This window comes from Haematobia irritans, chromosome 1 (assembly GCF_050003625.1).
Source record: "Haematobia irritans isolate KBUSLIRL chromosome 1, ASM5000362v1, whole genome shotgun sequence".
NCBI classification, from domain to species: domain Eukaryota; kingdom Metazoa; phylum Arthropoda; class Insecta; order Diptera; family Muscidae; genus Haematobia; species Haematobia irritans.
In genome coordinates this window covers 84381186-84398092 of record NC_134397.1, presented here as the reverse complement: position 1 = coordinate 84398092, position 16907 = coordinate 84381186, and the positions used below count along the sequence as shown (strand labels likewise).

The window sequence follows — 16907 nt, the reverse complement described above, 5'->3', positions numbered from 1 at the left end:
CTAACAAAAGAAAAACGTTTTCGGTACACGTTTTCCAAACGTTTTTTTTCTTTGCGTGTATGTCATAAGTTTGTTTCCGATCAGCCATTTGAACTCTCGATATTTTAATTCGAGGGCCTTCTTTTTATTTAATACAAGGGGTTTCCAGTATAATTTGCTATCTATTATCATTCCAAAGTATTTTGCAGAGTCAGCTACAGGTACTTGTTGGCCTTTTATGAAGGTGGGATTATATTGTGTTTGTCTTTGCGTAAAATCAACGTGAACATATTTCCAACTGTTTACTTTAAATCCCCATTTGGTGGTTCATTCATCTACTTCCACCAGGGCGTTTTGTACACCCAAAAAAAATTTTTAATTGATACTATTAATTTTTGTTTCAATTAAAAAATTTGTTGAATCAATTAAATTTTTAATTGAATATTTTTTAAAACTCAATTAAAATTTTAATTGGAAAATTTTTCGTGAAATTTTTTTCTGTGCAGTTTTTTTTTCCACTAGCAATTAAGAACTTGGAATTGACAAAAAATATTTTATAACAAGTATATACAGCACTAAGTTCGGCCGGGCCGAATCTTAAATACCCACCACCATGAACTAAATATTAGGGTTTCCTTTGAAATTTCAGGAGGGCTTGAGGACTTGAGGACACTTCCCGAAGATAAATTTAAAGATGTCACCTATGAGGACTATATCCGATTCTGGATTTATAAGAACCATTTTTGTTTGAGTTTTAGAGGAATCATTAACATCTCTTGTAAGTGTGCAATCTTGATTTGAAATCTTAAATCTGTAGAAGTAAAATTTTGCATTGAGTTTCAAGCAATTTTCATGATCAGTGCGCCTTCTACACGCTCAAGAAGTGAAGTCGGTCTATATGGAGGCATTACCAAATGGACCGATAAAAACTTAATCCGATACACATTTTTGTGAGCCTAAAATACCAGAATATTTACAATTTCAGGCAAATCAGATAAAAACTACAGTTTCTAGAAACCCAAGGAGTTAGATCGGGAGATCGTTCTTATGGGGGCTATACTAAAATATGGACTGATAGGATAAAAACTTCGGATTCTAGAAGCCCAAGAAGTAAAATCTGGAAATCGGTCTATATGGGGGCTATACCAAAATATGGACCGATACTCACCATTTTCGTCACACCTCTTTATGGTCCTAAAATACCTCTAGATTTCCAATTTCAGACAAATTGGATAAAAACTACGGTTTCTATAAGCCCAAGAAGTAAAATCGGGAGATCGGTCTATATGGGGGCTATACCAAAATATGGACCGATACTCACAATTTTTGGCACACGTATTTGTGGTCCTACAGTACCTCTAGATTTCCAATTTCAGGTAAATTGAATAAAAACTGCGGTTTCTATAAGCCCAAGAAGTAAAATCGGGAGATCGGTCTATATGGGGGCTATACCAAAATATGGACCGATACTCACAATTTTTGGCACACGTATTTGTGGTCCTACAATACCTCTAGATTTCCAATTTCAGGTAAATTGAGTAAAAACTGCGGTTTCTATAAGCCCAAAATTTAAAATCGGGAGATCGGTCTATATGGGGGCTATACCAAAACATGGACCGATACTCACCATTTTTGGCACACCTCTTTGTGGTCATAAAATACCTCTAGATGTCAAATTTCAGGCAAATTGGATAAAAACTACAATTTCTATAAGGACTATATCAAAACCTGGACCGATATAGCCCATCTTCGAACTTGACCTGTCTGCAGACAAAAGACGAGTTTGTGCAAAATTTCAGCACGATTGCTTCATTATTGAAGACTGTAGCGTGATTACAACAGACAGACGGACATGGTTATATCGTCTTAGAATTTCTCCCTGATCAAGAATATATATACTTTATATAGTCGGAAATCGATATTTCGATGTGTTACAAACGGAATGACAAACTTATTATACCCCCGTCACCATTCTATGGTGGTGGGTATAAAAATTAATAAATGTTAAATCTATCGGAGAGTATAAAGAGATACAGATTTTATAATAACTAATTTTTTCAGGTCGAATTGGTACAGTTGTTGGATGGGGCAGAACTTCAGAAGGGGGGGAATTGCCAGCTATTATAAATCAAGTCAAAGTACCGATAATGTCCATAACCGAGTGCAGAAACCAGAAATACAAGAGCACAAGAATAACATCTACAATGCTTTGCGCCGGAAGACCAAACATGGATTCATGTCAAGGTGACAGCGGTGGACCACTAATACTATCAAATGGAATAAAATATTTCATAGTTGGAATAGTTTCATGGGGAGTTGGATGTGGAAGAGATGGATATCCTGGGGTTTATACTCGTGTTAGTAAATTCATACCCTGGATTAAGTCAAATTTAAAAAATACATGCATTTGTTCTTGAGAACTAATTCACTTAGCTTTGTCACTTAACAATATTTAAAAAATAATACCTAGAATAATAAAAAATACTGTTTTCACAATTTATTGCCTGAAATATTTACTATAAAATTTCGCTATCCGTACCGTATAACCTGAAAAAAATTGATTGCAGTAAGGGTATTAGGGTCCTCCAACATTATTTCAAAATATAGTAATAATTTACGCCAATTAATCTGTGAAGGAAGTAATGAAAAGTTGCATACCTGAAATAATACTGCACTGTGAATACATCAATTTTTCACTCCCGCTTTCCCGGGAATTAAGTACGTGAATTGCCGGGAAATTTTCTTTACAATATTTTATATATAATAGAGGGTTTTATGTGGCAATTGACAGTTGAAATCTAGTTAATGTGAATTTTGGAAGTATATTGGGAATAACTATAGTACAAATAGTAGTAGTTGCCTACTTGAGAAAACAAGGGTATATTTTATTGGTGTTATCAATTAATATGTTGCAATTTTGTCTGAAATGTAATTTCGCTACTATTAACGATGCCCACGATCGCTATAGTGGTTACTCTATTTGAAAAATGTCAAGAAAAAAGCAAATTTTCAGGAAAAAAATAATTAATTTATATTTCATAAGAATAAAAAACTAAAAAAATAGAGGGCTCAGCAGGGCTCGATATGATTTTAATTATTAGTATTAATAAAATGAATCACTTTTGGTCTACACAGGTAAGTTATTATTTTTAAATCCCTTCACTCAAAAAAAAGTGAACTCACTATTTCACTAAAGCCAATTTAACTATATTTTAGTTCATGAAATTATTATATTTGGAGAAAGTTTCATTTACTCTAATAATTTTTTGCGTACGTTAGTTAAATGAACTAAAAGACAGGAAAAAATTATACGCAAATGAAGTAAAAAGTTTTACTAAATTCGTACTTCTCACAAAATAGTTCATTATTTCTTAAAATTTGTAAATTTTACTACAACAGCGTCCATCATGAACTTCGTATGTCACTAAAGACATTCTTGCAATTTTGAACTCCAATTTTTTCCTTCAAACTACAAAATTTTCTTTAAAAAGTGAAAAAAATTATTTATGTCTAATAAATTTTCTTGAATTTGTCGAAAAATATTTACTTATTTTTGTGATATCGGCGTGATGCCAGCGCTTGTAATACTGTTTAGTTAAAAATTTCTAAAACTATTCAAAATTTTCTAAAATTAATCAAAAGTTGTCTTCCTGGTGGGTTCACTGTTTTTTCAGTGTTCTAATACCACAAGTAGTAAGTTTTTGATTACTGTGTTGTGTCAACATTCATGACCATAATTTTTCCTAAAATTCGTAGATACGCTGCGTACCTACAGCGTTTCGCTTTAGACACTACCTTGTCAGTAAGATGGCGATCTCTCAGCGCTGTATGAAAAGGTAGTAGAGACAGAGTACAAAGGCAGGATACACTTATTTTAAGGTAGAATTATAAAGCCAGCTTATTTTGACAGACACCTGTCAGTAGTGCTATATCCATACACACACATACATATATATAAAATCAACATCAAGTAATTTCTTTTGAATCTTGTTGGTGGTGCCTTTTTTAAATAAATTATTTACAATTAAAAATTAGTTATAAAGAATTAGAAGAAGTAAAAAGAAAAAATGGGTAAGTGCTGCCTTTGTCGTAAGACAGATGTTGGATTTTGTGGCCCCTTTTTCAAAGTTCCATCAGATGAACAAATACGATTGAATTGGAGTCAATCGTGCGACACTCCACTGAAGGCTTCCCTATATATCTGCAAAGAACATTTTTTAGCAGCTGATATTATAAAAAGAGGCAAATTCAGCTATTTGCTGTCAAGAGCTTTGCCTATTGGATTGAATCCACAACGGCATCCAGATCAAATGTAAAGGGGCAATACATTTATTTTAATTTCATGTAAGGATTTTTTTTCATATAGAGACATACAGTTTCATTCAATATCATATAATGAGGACGGTATTATGACAAACACATCATCCCAATGTGAGGAAATTAGAGAAGATGTGTGCATGTCAACAGCAGACGAAATGGAGAAGTCATAGTGGGTATGGTAAAAATTCCTTCCATCTCTCATATGTAAAAAATATACACCTATTTATTATGCAGAAAATGTCTTTTTAACCTAGAAATAAGGGATTAATCATCTAATTAATCTAATAACCATTGCACATAACACTTAAAATCTATATCTTTCGAGATTTGAATTTTTCTTTGATAGGGCAAAATCAGTTCAAATCTCGTTCAAGTGCATTTTGGAAGTGTAATATGAAAGACCCATAATAATATTCTAATTATATTGTATACTAACTTTGTCAATCAGTTTGTAACACATGCATATTTTGGTCTGAGAAACTACTTACATACATTATTGCTATGCAATAAAGAGTACAATTTGGTCAATAGGTCCTGTGATCCCCGTTCAAACAAAACTAAAATGATTAATTAAGAAACCCAAACGGAATGGAGTATGGTGAACAAATCCACTCAGACTGAGTATGCGTATTGAATATGAGTATTAATCATAATTATTAGATTAGTTAATATTTGTTGTTGGAGCTACCATTGATATTTTCTCTAAAATGGTAAAAGAGCGGACTGAAAATCGTAAACTAATAAAAAAATTGCAAATAAATAACAGCGATTTGAAGATTCAACTAACTCAGGCCAACAATGTTGTTGAATGTATGAAAAATATATTTACAGAAGGACAGATACGCCGCATGATGTCTACTGAATCCACACATTGGGCATGGGATGACATTGCAAACGCCATCTGTCTTCATGCGGCAGGTCCTCGTGCATATAATCATCTCTATCGCAAAGGTTTTCCGTTACCATCTGTGTCCACATTACAGAGATGGAGTCGGAAAATTCCAGTAACAGAAGGTTTAATGACGGCGGCAATTGATTTTCTGAAGCATGCTACGGATATGTCAGATCACGATAAAATTTGTATCCTGGACTTCGACGAAATGAAGATAAGTCATACATTCAAACACGATGCGTCGGAAGATTTCGTGCGGATGCCTGATAACTTTGTCCAAGTGGTAATGGCGCCTGGTGTTATTGGAAAGTCATGGAAGCAACCAATTTTCCTTGATTTACATGAACGGCATTATTTTAACACCGCCCAATAATGTTTTACATCGTTACAATAGATTTTGGCGTTAATATCGTGGGTATTTTGGCAAATAGATTTTTTTTTTTTTTTAATTTATACTATTTTTAAGTAGCACGGTAAAAAGTAAAATTGGCGGCGCAGCTTTTTTCCAACACGACTGCCAATGTCATCCGACGATGCTACGATCTCGGATTCAGCATTTATCAACCAAAGGAAACGGCAGAGTTAATGGTTAATGATTGGTTCGATGTAATGAATTCAAATACAAATACTTTTAACTACCCCGGAAAGGTAATTTTCGATCCAATTTAGTTTGTTTTTTAGGCTATGAATGTATTTAATTATTTATTCTACCAAGGAACATTTTGGCATTAAACTCGAAAGCCAGAAACAAACATTACATCGAATAAATGAAATAATGTCGAAACCAATTATACCATCCAAAAAATCATTGGAATGTTTCCATATTAATATCCAATATTAATATCCAATAAAGCTTTGATAATGCTCTATGAATATATGCAGGAGAAATTTCAAGTTCAATATATTCTAACAAACAGGCTAAACCAGGACATATTGGAGCATTTATTTGGTGCTTTGCGTAGTAAAGGTGGTCTTCATGACCACCCTTCTCCAAAGCAGTTTAAATATAGGTTACGAAAGTACCTCTTTGGTATGTTTTTTTCCTTCGTCAAAATGACGACGCGTAATTTCATTTTCGATCTAAAATGCGTTTTTGATGATTAAGAAATAATAAATTTATAATAATTCAACCATTTGATTTATACTAATTTGAACACGAGGCAAATTATAGCGTCTTAAAAAGTCTGTAGTCAAAAGGACGAAGGATGACGTTAGTGTACCAAAAATAAGGATGACTTTTCAGGGTTAAAAATTGTTTTCAGCGAGAAATACCGAACATTTGCATGCACGGGAAATGTTGAACCTTATAACACTGAATGGCTAAATTCAACTCTTAATATGCCGGCAATTGAAGTTTCGCCTTCTGATTTTAAGCCACTGGAAGAAAATTCCGATGACATTTGTTTCGATCAATCTTCCTTCAATATAAAACCGTTTTATGACTTCGGTCTTTTGCAAAACGATGCTTTAGAATATATAGCAGGTTACATAATTCGAAAGTTGAATATTAAAAAATATGACAATAAAGAAAATTCTTCAACATGAATGGACCAGGTTTCTAAAGGTTACCTCAAAAAACCATCTCCAGCTTTCTTAAGCAGTATCCAAGAACTGGAAAAAGTATTTTACATTATGAATGGCAAGAGCATAGACCATAACAGACATATACAAAAAAGACTATTGGAAAGAAGTAATGGTGTTGACTTACCCGAGCATGTGAAAAAATTATTTTTCAAATGTCGCTTACATTTTACAGTAAGGCATATGAACAAGCGTCTCAAAGAACAAAAGATGAGACAAAAGATATGGAATAACAAGAAATTACAAAAAGTTGTATTATTTCTACAGAAAATTTTGTAAAAATTTTATTTCTACAGAAAATTTTGTCAAAATTTTATCGATGACCTTTTTATTTTATTTTTAAGCAATACTTATCATAGTTTCGGCTATAGGTCGATTAAAAAACATAGGATTGATGTTTTTATTTAAGTTTTATTTCCAATATTTCGATTGACTTCGTCAAAACCGTTTTCAAGGCTGAAGTGCAACAAAAAACAGAAATTTTCAAATTTAATTACAAAAATCACGAACAAACAAAACCAAACAATAAATTATTTAACTACTATTACTATTTACATTTATTCTGGTGTGCACAACTTTACACTCTGTTTTACACTGAATCTAATTTTCTCTTATGTTTTTGTATTGTATGTCTATATATTCGAGCACAGTTCTCAATGTCTTTCTTGTAATTCATTCTCTCGTCAGGTGGAGTGTTGATAATGTGCAGCATTTCAAGAGTAAATCTGCGCCTGTAGTTGTTTTCGTGGTCTAGAATTTTTACGTCTTCTAAGTTTGGCATGTGACCTGTCAGCGCACAGTGGGCCGCAAGCGCTGTTTTTTGCTCCATGGGGTTTTCAGTGGCTTTAATATCCGATTTGTGAGAAGATAATCTAGTTTTCAGTTTTGTCATTGTAGTACCAATATATGTCTTTTTACATAAATTGGATTTGTCACCTTTACATTTAATCTTATAAATTACATGGCTTTTATCGTCATTTTTGATTTTAGTTTTAGTTTTACTAAATAATCCATTTACTCTTTTCGTAGTTTTTAACGCGAGCTGATATTTCTTTTTGTCGTACAAATTAGACTTGCACAGTCTTTCCGAAAAGCCAGATATATATGTCACTGGCTTGTAAATTTGAAGTTCTTTTTCGGTATTTCCATCTTTGTTGTTAATCTGCTTTGATTTTACTTTATATATTAGATTTTGAATTGTCCTTAATGGGAAATCATTATTGGTCAGTATTCTTTTGATTTTCTCTCCATTTTCGAAATGAAAACTAGGATCACTAATGTTGAATACTCTCCTGATGAAGTTCGTCGCAGTATTGATTATGATACGTTTGCTATGATTTGAATAAAAGTTAAGTAGACGTCCCGAAGCTGTTGGTTTTTGGTACCAATTTAATTTAAGTTGATTGCCTTGTCTGTGTATTATTGTGTCAAGATATGGCAATTTTTGATCCTGTTCCTCTTCCTTCGTGAATTGAATTTGTCGGTTGTAAGAGTTTAAAGCTTTTAGTGTTTCTTCGAAGTCTGATCCTTTTATTATCGCGAATATGTCATCTACATACTTACGGCCCTATTCATAAAAAATCATTAACATGCACTCTAAACCAGTGATAGCAATCACGCTCTTTTTATTCTATAAGCCGTATATAAAAATACGTATTCATTAATCATTAATAACACTATTATAGTTATCATGCGTTTTTAGTGATCAGGTGGCAACACATGTCGTTACATCTTGTCATTTTCATCGTAGTTATGAAGATCGAATTATAACCGGTTGATCTTAATAAAAATAAAATCTCAACATTTTAATGATTTTGTGGCGAAACATAATTTTCCAGGCTAAATTAATTTATACAGAATGCATTACTCACAATATACAATAATTTTATAATTAGTCAATATGTTAGTATCAATATTAGTATTAATCGAACCGGATTGTATTAGAATATAAAGTCTATTGTTATTAAAAACACATCACTAATCTAATGGAATTCATCTATTTAATTTCTCAAGCTAATTTTCGACGCATTTTTCATTAAAGTAACAAAAGGAAGTTTAAGATGACGTTAAATTTACATAATATTGGTAGGTATGAATTTTGTATGTCTATTTCTGCAGTTCTCTTATTTGGATTAGTATTTTGAAAAATGGAATCAAAATAGGGTTTTTATAAGAAAAGATCGCCCATTTTATACACATTGACATATAATGATATACAAAATAGCATAAAACAGCGATAAATTAATAGGTATTGTCCAAAAAAAAAGCATTTTGCAATTTTATCAAACAGTTAAAGAAGGGTACATCCTAAAATAAATTTTTACAATTTACCAAAGACTTATTAAAGGTTTGGTAAGCTATTAATCGTTTATGAATGCTATTTTTCACGAAATAGTTTATCATTCGTTTATAAACGTCACTTAACTTTTTATGAATACGGCTGTTAGTTATTATACGTGGTTTAGTTATCTTCTCAAGTACGTCGTCCAAAAGTTCCTCCATAATTATGTCTGCTATAATTGGTGAAGCGGGGGATCCCATGGGCATGCCTTTTAGTTGTTCATAAACCTTGTCCTCAAATTTGAAATATCTTGTATCCTTAATGCAAAATTTTACTAAATCTATGAATACGTCCTTAGGTATTTTTGTATAGTGCTCAATCTTCGTCCATTTTCTTTCAATCGTCTGAATCGCCAAGTTTATGGGAATACTTGGAAACAGGGATACAACGTCAAAGGAGATTACAGCATTAATAGATGACCATTTGCGTAAACCAGAACTGAGCATGAGAGACAGATATATAACAAACACAGTGGTACAAACACGAAAATATTTAAAGGACAATGACGACATTCTGATTCTAAGTGCTGACAAAGGGGGAAAAACAGTGGCAATGAACAAAATGGACTACGATTTAAAGATGAAGGAGATTGTACACGATATGTGTACGTATAAGCGATTAAAAGTGGATCCAACTTCGAGACTTCAGACAAAGAATAATAAATTAGTGGATAAACTATTTAACCTTAAAATTATTAGTGCACAGGAGAAAAACAAATTGACCAGTAGGACCGCAGTAGCGCCAAGGATTTATGGACTACCAAAAATACACAAGGAGGACACACAATTACGACCTATTTGCTCGTCAATTAACTCGCCATCGTATAATCTATGTAAATACATAGTAAACATATTAAAAAATATTACGGAAGATTCGAAATACAATGTGAAAGACTCGATAGCCTTTAAGACCAAAGTGAACAATCTGTTGATACTAGATGACGAAATTTTAATCTCCTTGGACGTTGTATACCTGTTTCCAAGTATTCCCATAAACTTGGCGATTCAGACGGTTGAAAGAAAATGGACGAAGATTGAGCACTATACAAAAATACCTAAGGACGTATTCATAGATTTAGTAAAATTTTGCATTAAGGATACAAGATATTTCAAATTTGAGGACAAGGTTTATGAACAACTAAAAGGCATGCCCATGGGATCCCCCACTTCACCAATTATAGCAGACATAATTATGGAGGAACTTTTGGACGACGTACTTGAGAAGATAACTAAACCACGTATAATAATTAAGTATGTAGATGACATATTCGCGATAATAAAAAGATCAGACGTCGAAAAAACACTAAAAGCTTTAAACTCTTACAACCGACAAATTCAATTCACGAAGGAAGAGGAACAGGATCAAAAATTGCCATATCTTGACACAATAATACACAGACAAGGCAATCAACTTAAATTAAATTGGTACCAAAAACGAACAGCTTCGGGACGTCTACTTAACTTTTATTCAAATCATAGCAAACGTATCATAATCAATACTGTGACGAACATCATCAGGAGAGTATTCAACATTAGTGATCCTAGTTTTCATTTCGAAAATGGAGAGAAAATCAAAAGAATACTGACCAATAATGATTTCCCATTAAGGACAATTCAAAATCGAATATATAAAGTAAAATCAAAGCAGATTAACAACAAAGATGGAAATACCGAAAAAGAACTTCAAATTTACAAACCAGTGACATATATATCTGGCTTTTCGGAAAGACTGTGCAAGTCTAATTTGTACGACAAAAAGAAATATCAGCTCGCGTTAAAAACTACGAAAAGAGTAATTGGATTATTTAGTAAAACTAAAATCAAAAATGACGATAAAAGCAATGTAATTTATAAGATTAAATGTAAAGGTGACAAATCCAATTTATGTAAAAAGACATATATTGGTACTAAAATGACAAAACTAAAAACTAGATTATCTTCTCACAAATCGGATATTGAAGCCACTGAAAACCCCATGGAGCAAAAAACAGCGCTTGCGGCCCACTGTGCGCTGACAGGTCACAAGCCAAACTTAGAAGACGTAAAAATTCTAGACCACGAAAACAACTACAGACGCAGATTTACTCTTGAAATGCTGCACATTATCAACACTCCACCTGACGAGAGAATGAATTACAAGAAAGACATTGAGAACTGTGCTCGAATGTATAGACATACAATACAAAAACATAAGAGAAAATTAGATTCAGTGTAAAACAGAGTGTAAAGTTGTGCACACCAGAATAAATGTAAATAGTAATAGTAGTTAAATAATTTATAGTTTGGTTCTGTTTGTTCGTGATTTTTGTAATTAAATTTGAAAATTTCTGTTTTTTGTTTCACTTTAGCCTTGAAAACGGTTTTGACGAAGTCAACCGAAATATTGGAAATAAAACTTAAATAAAAACATCAATCCAATGTTTTTTCATCGACCTATAGCCGAAACTATGATAAGTATTGCTTAACATTTTATTTCTACAGAAAATTTTGCCAAAATTTTATTTCTATAGAAATTTTGTCAAAATTTTTTAAGTTGTTTGTTTTAATCAATTCACATTCTATCGATAAGGTGAGTATTAAGTTCGAGTCTAGCCGCTAAAATCACAATTTTTCACGATTACTTTTCTCTAATAATCCATTAAAAAGAACATTAATTTTGTGAAAAGATGCTTTGGGAACTTCCCCATCAAGTTTTAATTGCAACAAATATGTATAATTTTATGCCTTTTTTGCTTATTTAGTTTTCACTTTAACGGCTAAACTCGAACTTAGTACTCACCTTAAGCAAGCATTTGTCAACTTCAGATGAATCTTTGCCTTCATCATAATCACTCTTCTCTAGACCAAATAAGTCTTCATCATTGTCACTTTTCTCGTGGGGTGTTTAGATTTCTAAACATGTGCTATCTGCGATACGTGCATTTAGGGTAGATAAGGTTTATGACTGGCAATTAAAATAAAATCAAGAACGCATTACAAGTGCAGCTGCGGCTGATAACACACTAACGTGCTGCACATGCGTGGTCATAAAATCTTATCTAAGGGATAACAAATACAGGATAGCGTTGAATAAATATTTGCTTATCTTTGTCTTTGCTTTAAAGAATATTTAGATTGTAGGTAGTGTATAAGGATGAACATTTTTTAAAATAAATTAGTAACTTACAAATACTCAAATAGTGTGGATGATTTTCATTCGGGTGTGTTAATCATAAACATGGGGTTTAATCCCATCTTCATGCTATTCATTCACTCGTGTTTCTTAGTTTCTTTTAGTTTTGATTTCTCCAAACGATTGAGTACTGGGGCCAAAAGTTTATACTCTTCGGCATTTTTGTCAATATTGAAATCGGTATTTTCAAATATAGCCTTGAAATGACTATTTACTGTTAAGTTGTAGGCGAGGTTTACGTTCACTTTCGATTTCTTGGTGTATTTTCTCCTTGCGGAAACGATCAAATGCGAAGGGATCCCCAATTGTCTTGGCCTCATACAAGCGAGGATCAATAAAGTAACTGGGAGAAAAAAACACAATTAATAATAATTGCTTATATGGTATTAAGTACGAAAATCCTTTTAGCTTACCCATACATGTAGGCTTTCAGCAAATTGCTGTTCCAAACCCTACTTTTCCCAATCTTTCCGGGTTACAAACTGATAATCATCATACGTATTCTCTACGACTTCTGAATCAATTTCTTCGGTCAAATTATCCAAGAATAAAAACTACATTTTGACATCTTCATGAGCCAAGAACCTAAAATAGACACCATGCGCACTCAACCTTACCTTACACTTTGTTCATCCCACAATTTTAGCTTTGCTTCATCTAAAGAGTAAACAGCATTATGATTACTATTAAAGGCCAAACGCTTAATGTGCTTTCGATTCAAATGGTCTTTAATCAATGGCGGTTCCTTTGACCGTATATCATAGACTAAATCATGTCCTGGATTTGTTCCTACACCCAAGTGAAGACCTTCCTTAAATTTCAAGGCTGAAACTGATGGAAATGTTGTAACTTCAGAATCAAAAGACCGTTCAAACTTTATGGACAAATTTTTAACTTCGTTTTACTGGTTGTTTACAACAATTAGGCCTTACCCAGCAAGCATATTGGCAAGCGTTTTGTAAATAAAGATTGCAGCAAGCTTGCATAAATAAGTGTTTTGGAACGTCGTTGACATTTTGCTTGCAAATGCAAGTGTTTTGCACAAGTTGTTTACAATTTGCTTGTAAATCCAATTGTTTTATAAAATTAAGCAAAACTTGTCATTCTTGGCATTGAAAATTGTGGCAAAAAGTTGTGTGAATAATCAAATCATAAAATTATTGTTGAAAAATGTGTTTGATACTCGTTAATTATTAAAAGGTAAGTTTCTATTAATTTAATGTCTGCAGCAAAAAATTTAATCGTGCTAATAAATTATTGGACTTATTAAGCGAAAAAATTGATGGCCTTCCAAAAGATATAAGAACGCTAGAACGTACGCCGACTGATGCTCCAACTGTCTCGTTAGCAGGTGGAGAATATGTCCATTATGGCTTGAAAGACAGTCTGACAGATTTTTTGTGGGAATATAAAGCGCATACAAATATCTTAGAATTAAATTTAACATCGATGGATTGCCGATTTCGAAAAGTTCGCCGAAGAGCTTGTGGCCTATTTTAGTGAATGTAAATGGAACGGATTCTGTTTTCGTGGTTGCTTAATTTTTTTTTTTTTTGTGAACGGTCACAGCCCAATGATGTGAACAATAGTCTGGCACAATTTTTAATTCAAGGACTAAGGATACAAGGTTTGCATAATTTGTTCGATAAGCCGCTTCAAACATCCCTTTTTAATATTTACCAAGCCGAAAATCTTAATTTTAAAGAATCGCCAGAACACCACGCGCTTGACGATAATATTTTTTCTTATTTCTTTTATATATTTTTTGCAGCAATTCAATCATTAATCAGCGCTGCATGTCAAAAGGCAGTTGAAAAGGTTGAGGAAAAAAAAAGCTTATATTGCTGCGATTAACAGAAAATGTTGAGGGAATGCGTAAAGAAATTAATGAACTAAAAAAAGCTGTATCGCATAAAAACTCTATAATTGTACCAAGTAAACCTTTTTCTAATATTCAAGACTTCCTTAATTTTGAAAAAAAACCTTATTGGACAATATAGATAAATTTTCATTGCTGGTAAGTATTTAAATTCGAAATGTTCGGTAACTGTCTATTGATGTCTATTTTATTTTTATTTTTAGAAAGCAGATCTAAAAAGATTGTCTACAACATACAAGAAAACAATACAATACAAGAAAATTTGTTACGAATGCGTGGAAAAAAATCATGACTGACGAAGTTGCAGAGACCTTTTCCTGGCGAGGTACTGCAGATAAAAAGTGCATTAGGACCTTCACTGTCATCACTGCCATTCGTCGTAAGTGAAATAACATAAAGAGGTTTCTAGTAATTGGATATAAATTTTTAAATATTAGGAATCTGCTATTCTTCTACAAAGTTTTTAGAAGTCAGGAACCTGCTTTTTTGATTGAATTATTCCAATTTTGTAGATCGGTCAGAAACCCTCAACTTCGTTTACCATTGCTTACTCCTATCCTAGAGCGATCATTTCAGGTTAGGTTAGCCCGTGCATTCAATGTTTCGCCACTTTCCTTAAAATCCTTTCATTTATCCTTGAATACATTTCGCAAAAGAATTTTTGATTATTATTGTTCAAGTGAGCAGCATTAATTGCACATGTTTACATGATATTGCCAAAAAAAAAACAAAAAACTAAAAATAAAGATAAAAATAAAAAAAAATAATAACAATATATTAAAACAAAAAAAAAAATAATAATAAAAAATAAATATATAAATAAATAAATAAATAAATAAATAAAATAAAAAACAAGTCTAGCAAATAATATAACAATATTTATAGTACAACCTTTGTAAGTAGGCATTTGCGAGTAGTAATCAATTCCTAATTATCAATTAAATTATGTTTTGTTGCTTTTTTATAGACATATATCAAATTGTTTTTGTAACTTAGTATACATATTGTAGTTCCCAACGCTGTTTAACTTAAGATATATATTTAGTATTAAGGTGTAATTATATGTCAGGTTTTTGCAGTCCTTGATTGTAGTCCTAATTATTTTTATAATTTTTTTTTTAAGTAAATTAAATGTAATTCTTTATTTTGAGTATCCCTGTAACCGTATATGGCCATTTCGGCTTGGTTGTAAAATGAGTTAAATAAATAAAAAAAAAATACTTTTTTATATTCATACATATTTAAATTCTATTACAGAAACTTTCGCTGAAAATGGAGGCAAGGAAGAAGACTTTGTGTTTGCCTCTAAGTCATACTTCCAATACGCAAAAAATTGTTCCTTTTTTATATATGTATGTATTATTAATTATTAATTTTATTACTTTTAAATGAAATAACAATGAAGTTCCTTTTTTATATATTAATTTAATATTTTTATACTAAAGAAATAACATTACAAATGTTTTTTTTTTAGTTAATCAATAAAAACCAAATTCGAAACAATACAAATGTTTTAAACGCTTACTTATTTCATTAAAAATATGTATTTTTTAAGCATTTGCAAAACGTGTATTTTAAGCATATAGAAAACGTGCAATTACGACACTTACAAAACATGTTTTGCAATCGTCTTTGAAACGCTTATAAATAATAGTCTTTTTACACTACACACATCTAACATCTTGCATCAATTTGCCAAAGATGTTAAAATTTTTCCATACTAATTTTTACGTCGTGCGTCTTAAAAATGTTTAACATCTTTGGAAAATGTTCCTATTTCACTTTGTTTCAACTCATTGTTTGAGAGTATTTTAAGTGTCTTCTCTAGAAAAAGTGCCATCACTGATAAAAATTTCATGGCAGTTGACGTTTCATGTAAGTACGCATTTGTCTTCTACTATTTTATAAAAACTCATAATTTTAGCACGAAAAAAAAGACTTCTCAACGTATTGTGTGGTCGTCAGTGGAGGAGAATGTTTTGTTAGACATGTGGGAGGAATATATTGATGATTTGCGCGGTACTAGAAAAAACTCTCATGTCTATCAAGAAATGGCTAAAAAGCTCGAAGATGTAGGATTTAAAGGTGCATGGACAGACGTGAGGACGAAATTGGATAATCTTACTCGAAAGTACAGGTGAGTCTTTTATCAAAAATCAATCTGTATCATCAGTAAAGATATATAAAAGTAACGATATATTTTTTAATTGTTTAAATAGAAGCGAAAAGGGGAAAATAGGATCCACAGGAGGAGAGCCATCCAATTGGCAGCATTATCACAAAGTGCATAATATTTTGGGTTCCTTCAAAATTCACAACGTGGAGCAACTGCAGTTTATGGGCCCCTCACCTAATTGCTTAAAATTAATATATGTTGTGTCATTCGATTAGCTGATTCCAACAAAGTGACCCATACCCGAGGGAAGTACCCGGGTCTTGAGATATAGCCCTCCAAAGGGTCAATAAAAACTTGATATATCTCTTTTGTTTTTTGCCCAATCTTGACAAATTGGGTATCATATGAAAGCTTATTCAATGCACTTTTATACCGTTCTTATATATTTAATTTAGTTTGGGAGATATAAATAAAAAAAGAAAAATTTTAAATTTATTTTTTGGTATTTTTGTTATATCTCAAAAAGTCTTCGATTATACCCCGACATTTTTTATACATAGATTGAAAGCCTATATTCTGGCCTTTCGATTAATGTACAACATGTCTTTATAGGTCCGCTTTTAGCAAA

At 32.0% G+C, this 16907-nt stretch overlaps 5 protein-coding genes and 1 pseudogene across 6 annotated transcripts in view; 4 read left to right on the top strand and 2 right to left on the bottom strand.

The window, feature by feature from the left end:
• LOC142221317 (trypsin-1) overlaps window positions 1-2475 on the top strand; it is a 39642-nt gene extending 37167 nt beyond the window's left edge. For both annotated transcript variants that reach the window (XM_075290995.1, XM_075290996.1), the window contains one exon: window positions 2041-2475. In XM_075290995.1, coding sequence (XP_075147110.1) covers window positions 2041-2396 — 356 coding nt within the window. In that variant the 3' untranslated portion in view covers window positions 2397-2475. The remainder of the gene's footprint in view (window positions 1-2040) is intronic.
• A 4886-nt stretch (window positions 2476-7361) lies between these two features.
• Window positions 7362-9625, bottom strand: LOC142227073 (uncharacterized). Its single transcript, XM_075297403.1, has 2 exons — window positions 9104-9625; window positions 7362-8339 (listed from the first exon to the last, which is right to left on the bottom strand). The coding sequence occupies exons 1-2, from the start codon at window positions 9623-9625 to the stop codon at window positions 7362-7364; spliced, it is 1500 nt and encodes a 499-aa protein (XP_075153518.1).
• Window positions 9626-9674: 49 nt separating this feature from the next.
• On the top strand, window positions 9675-11327 carry LOC142227064 (uncharacterized). The gene has a single exon (XM_075297392.1). It carries the CDS (start codon window positions 9675-9677, stop codon window positions 11325-11327), a length of 1653 nt encoding a protein of 550 aa, XP_075153507.1.
• Window positions 11328-12349: 1022 nt separating this feature from the next.
• LOC142239678 (nucleolar protein 10-like) lies at window positions 12350-12808 on the bottom strand. The gene is made up of 2 exons (XM_075311467.1): window positions 12698-12808; window positions 12350-12627 (listed from the first exon to the last, which is right to left on the bottom strand). The coding sequence occupies exons 1-2, from the start codon at window positions 12699-12701 to the stop codon at window positions 12362-12364; spliced, it is 270 nt and encodes an 89-aa protein (XP_075167582.1). The 5' UTR covers window positions 12702-12808; the 3' UTR covers window positions 12350-12361.
• Window positions 12809-13454: 646 nt separating this feature from the next.
• Window positions 13455-15536, top strand: LOC142227058 (uncharacterized; annotated as a pseudogene).
• Window positions 15537-16094: 558 nt separating this feature from the next.
• LOC142239674 (myb/SANT-like DNA-binding domain-containing protein 1) lies at window positions 16095-16687 on the top strand. The gene is made up of 2 exons (XM_075311461.1): window positions 16095-16300; window positions 16386-16687. The coding sequence occupies exons 1-2, from the start codon at window positions 16152-16154 to the stop codon at window positions 16552-16554; spliced, it is 318 nt and encodes a 105-aa protein (XP_075167576.1). The 5' UTR covers window positions 16095-16151; the 3' UTR covers window positions 16555-16687.
• The last annotated feature ends 220 nt before the right edge of the window (window positions 16688-16907 follow it).

Excerpts from the sequence above, each read along its gene's own strand:
- LOC142227073 (XM_075297403.1), bottom strand. The coding sequence starts at position 9,625 with ATGTCGTCATTGTCCTTTAAATATTTTCGTGTTTGTACCACTGTGTTT. Across the intron at positions 8,340-9,103 it reads AAACCTTTAATAAGTCTTTG|GGCCGTAAGTATGTAGATGA; the intron begins GTAAATTGTAAA and ends TTTTATGAATAG.
- LOC142227064 (XM_075297392.1), top strand. The coding sequence starts at position 9,675 with ATGGACTACGATTTAAAGATGAAGGAGATTGTACACGATATGTGTACG.
- LOC142239674 (XM_075311461.1), top strand. The coding sequence starts at position 16,152 with ATGTGGGAGGAATATATTGATGATTTGCGCGGTACTAGAAAAAACTCT. Across the intron at positions 16,301-16,385 it reads AATCTTACTCGAAAGTACAG|CGAAAAGGGGAAAATAGGAT; the intron begins GTGAGTCTTTTA and ends TTTAAATAGAAG.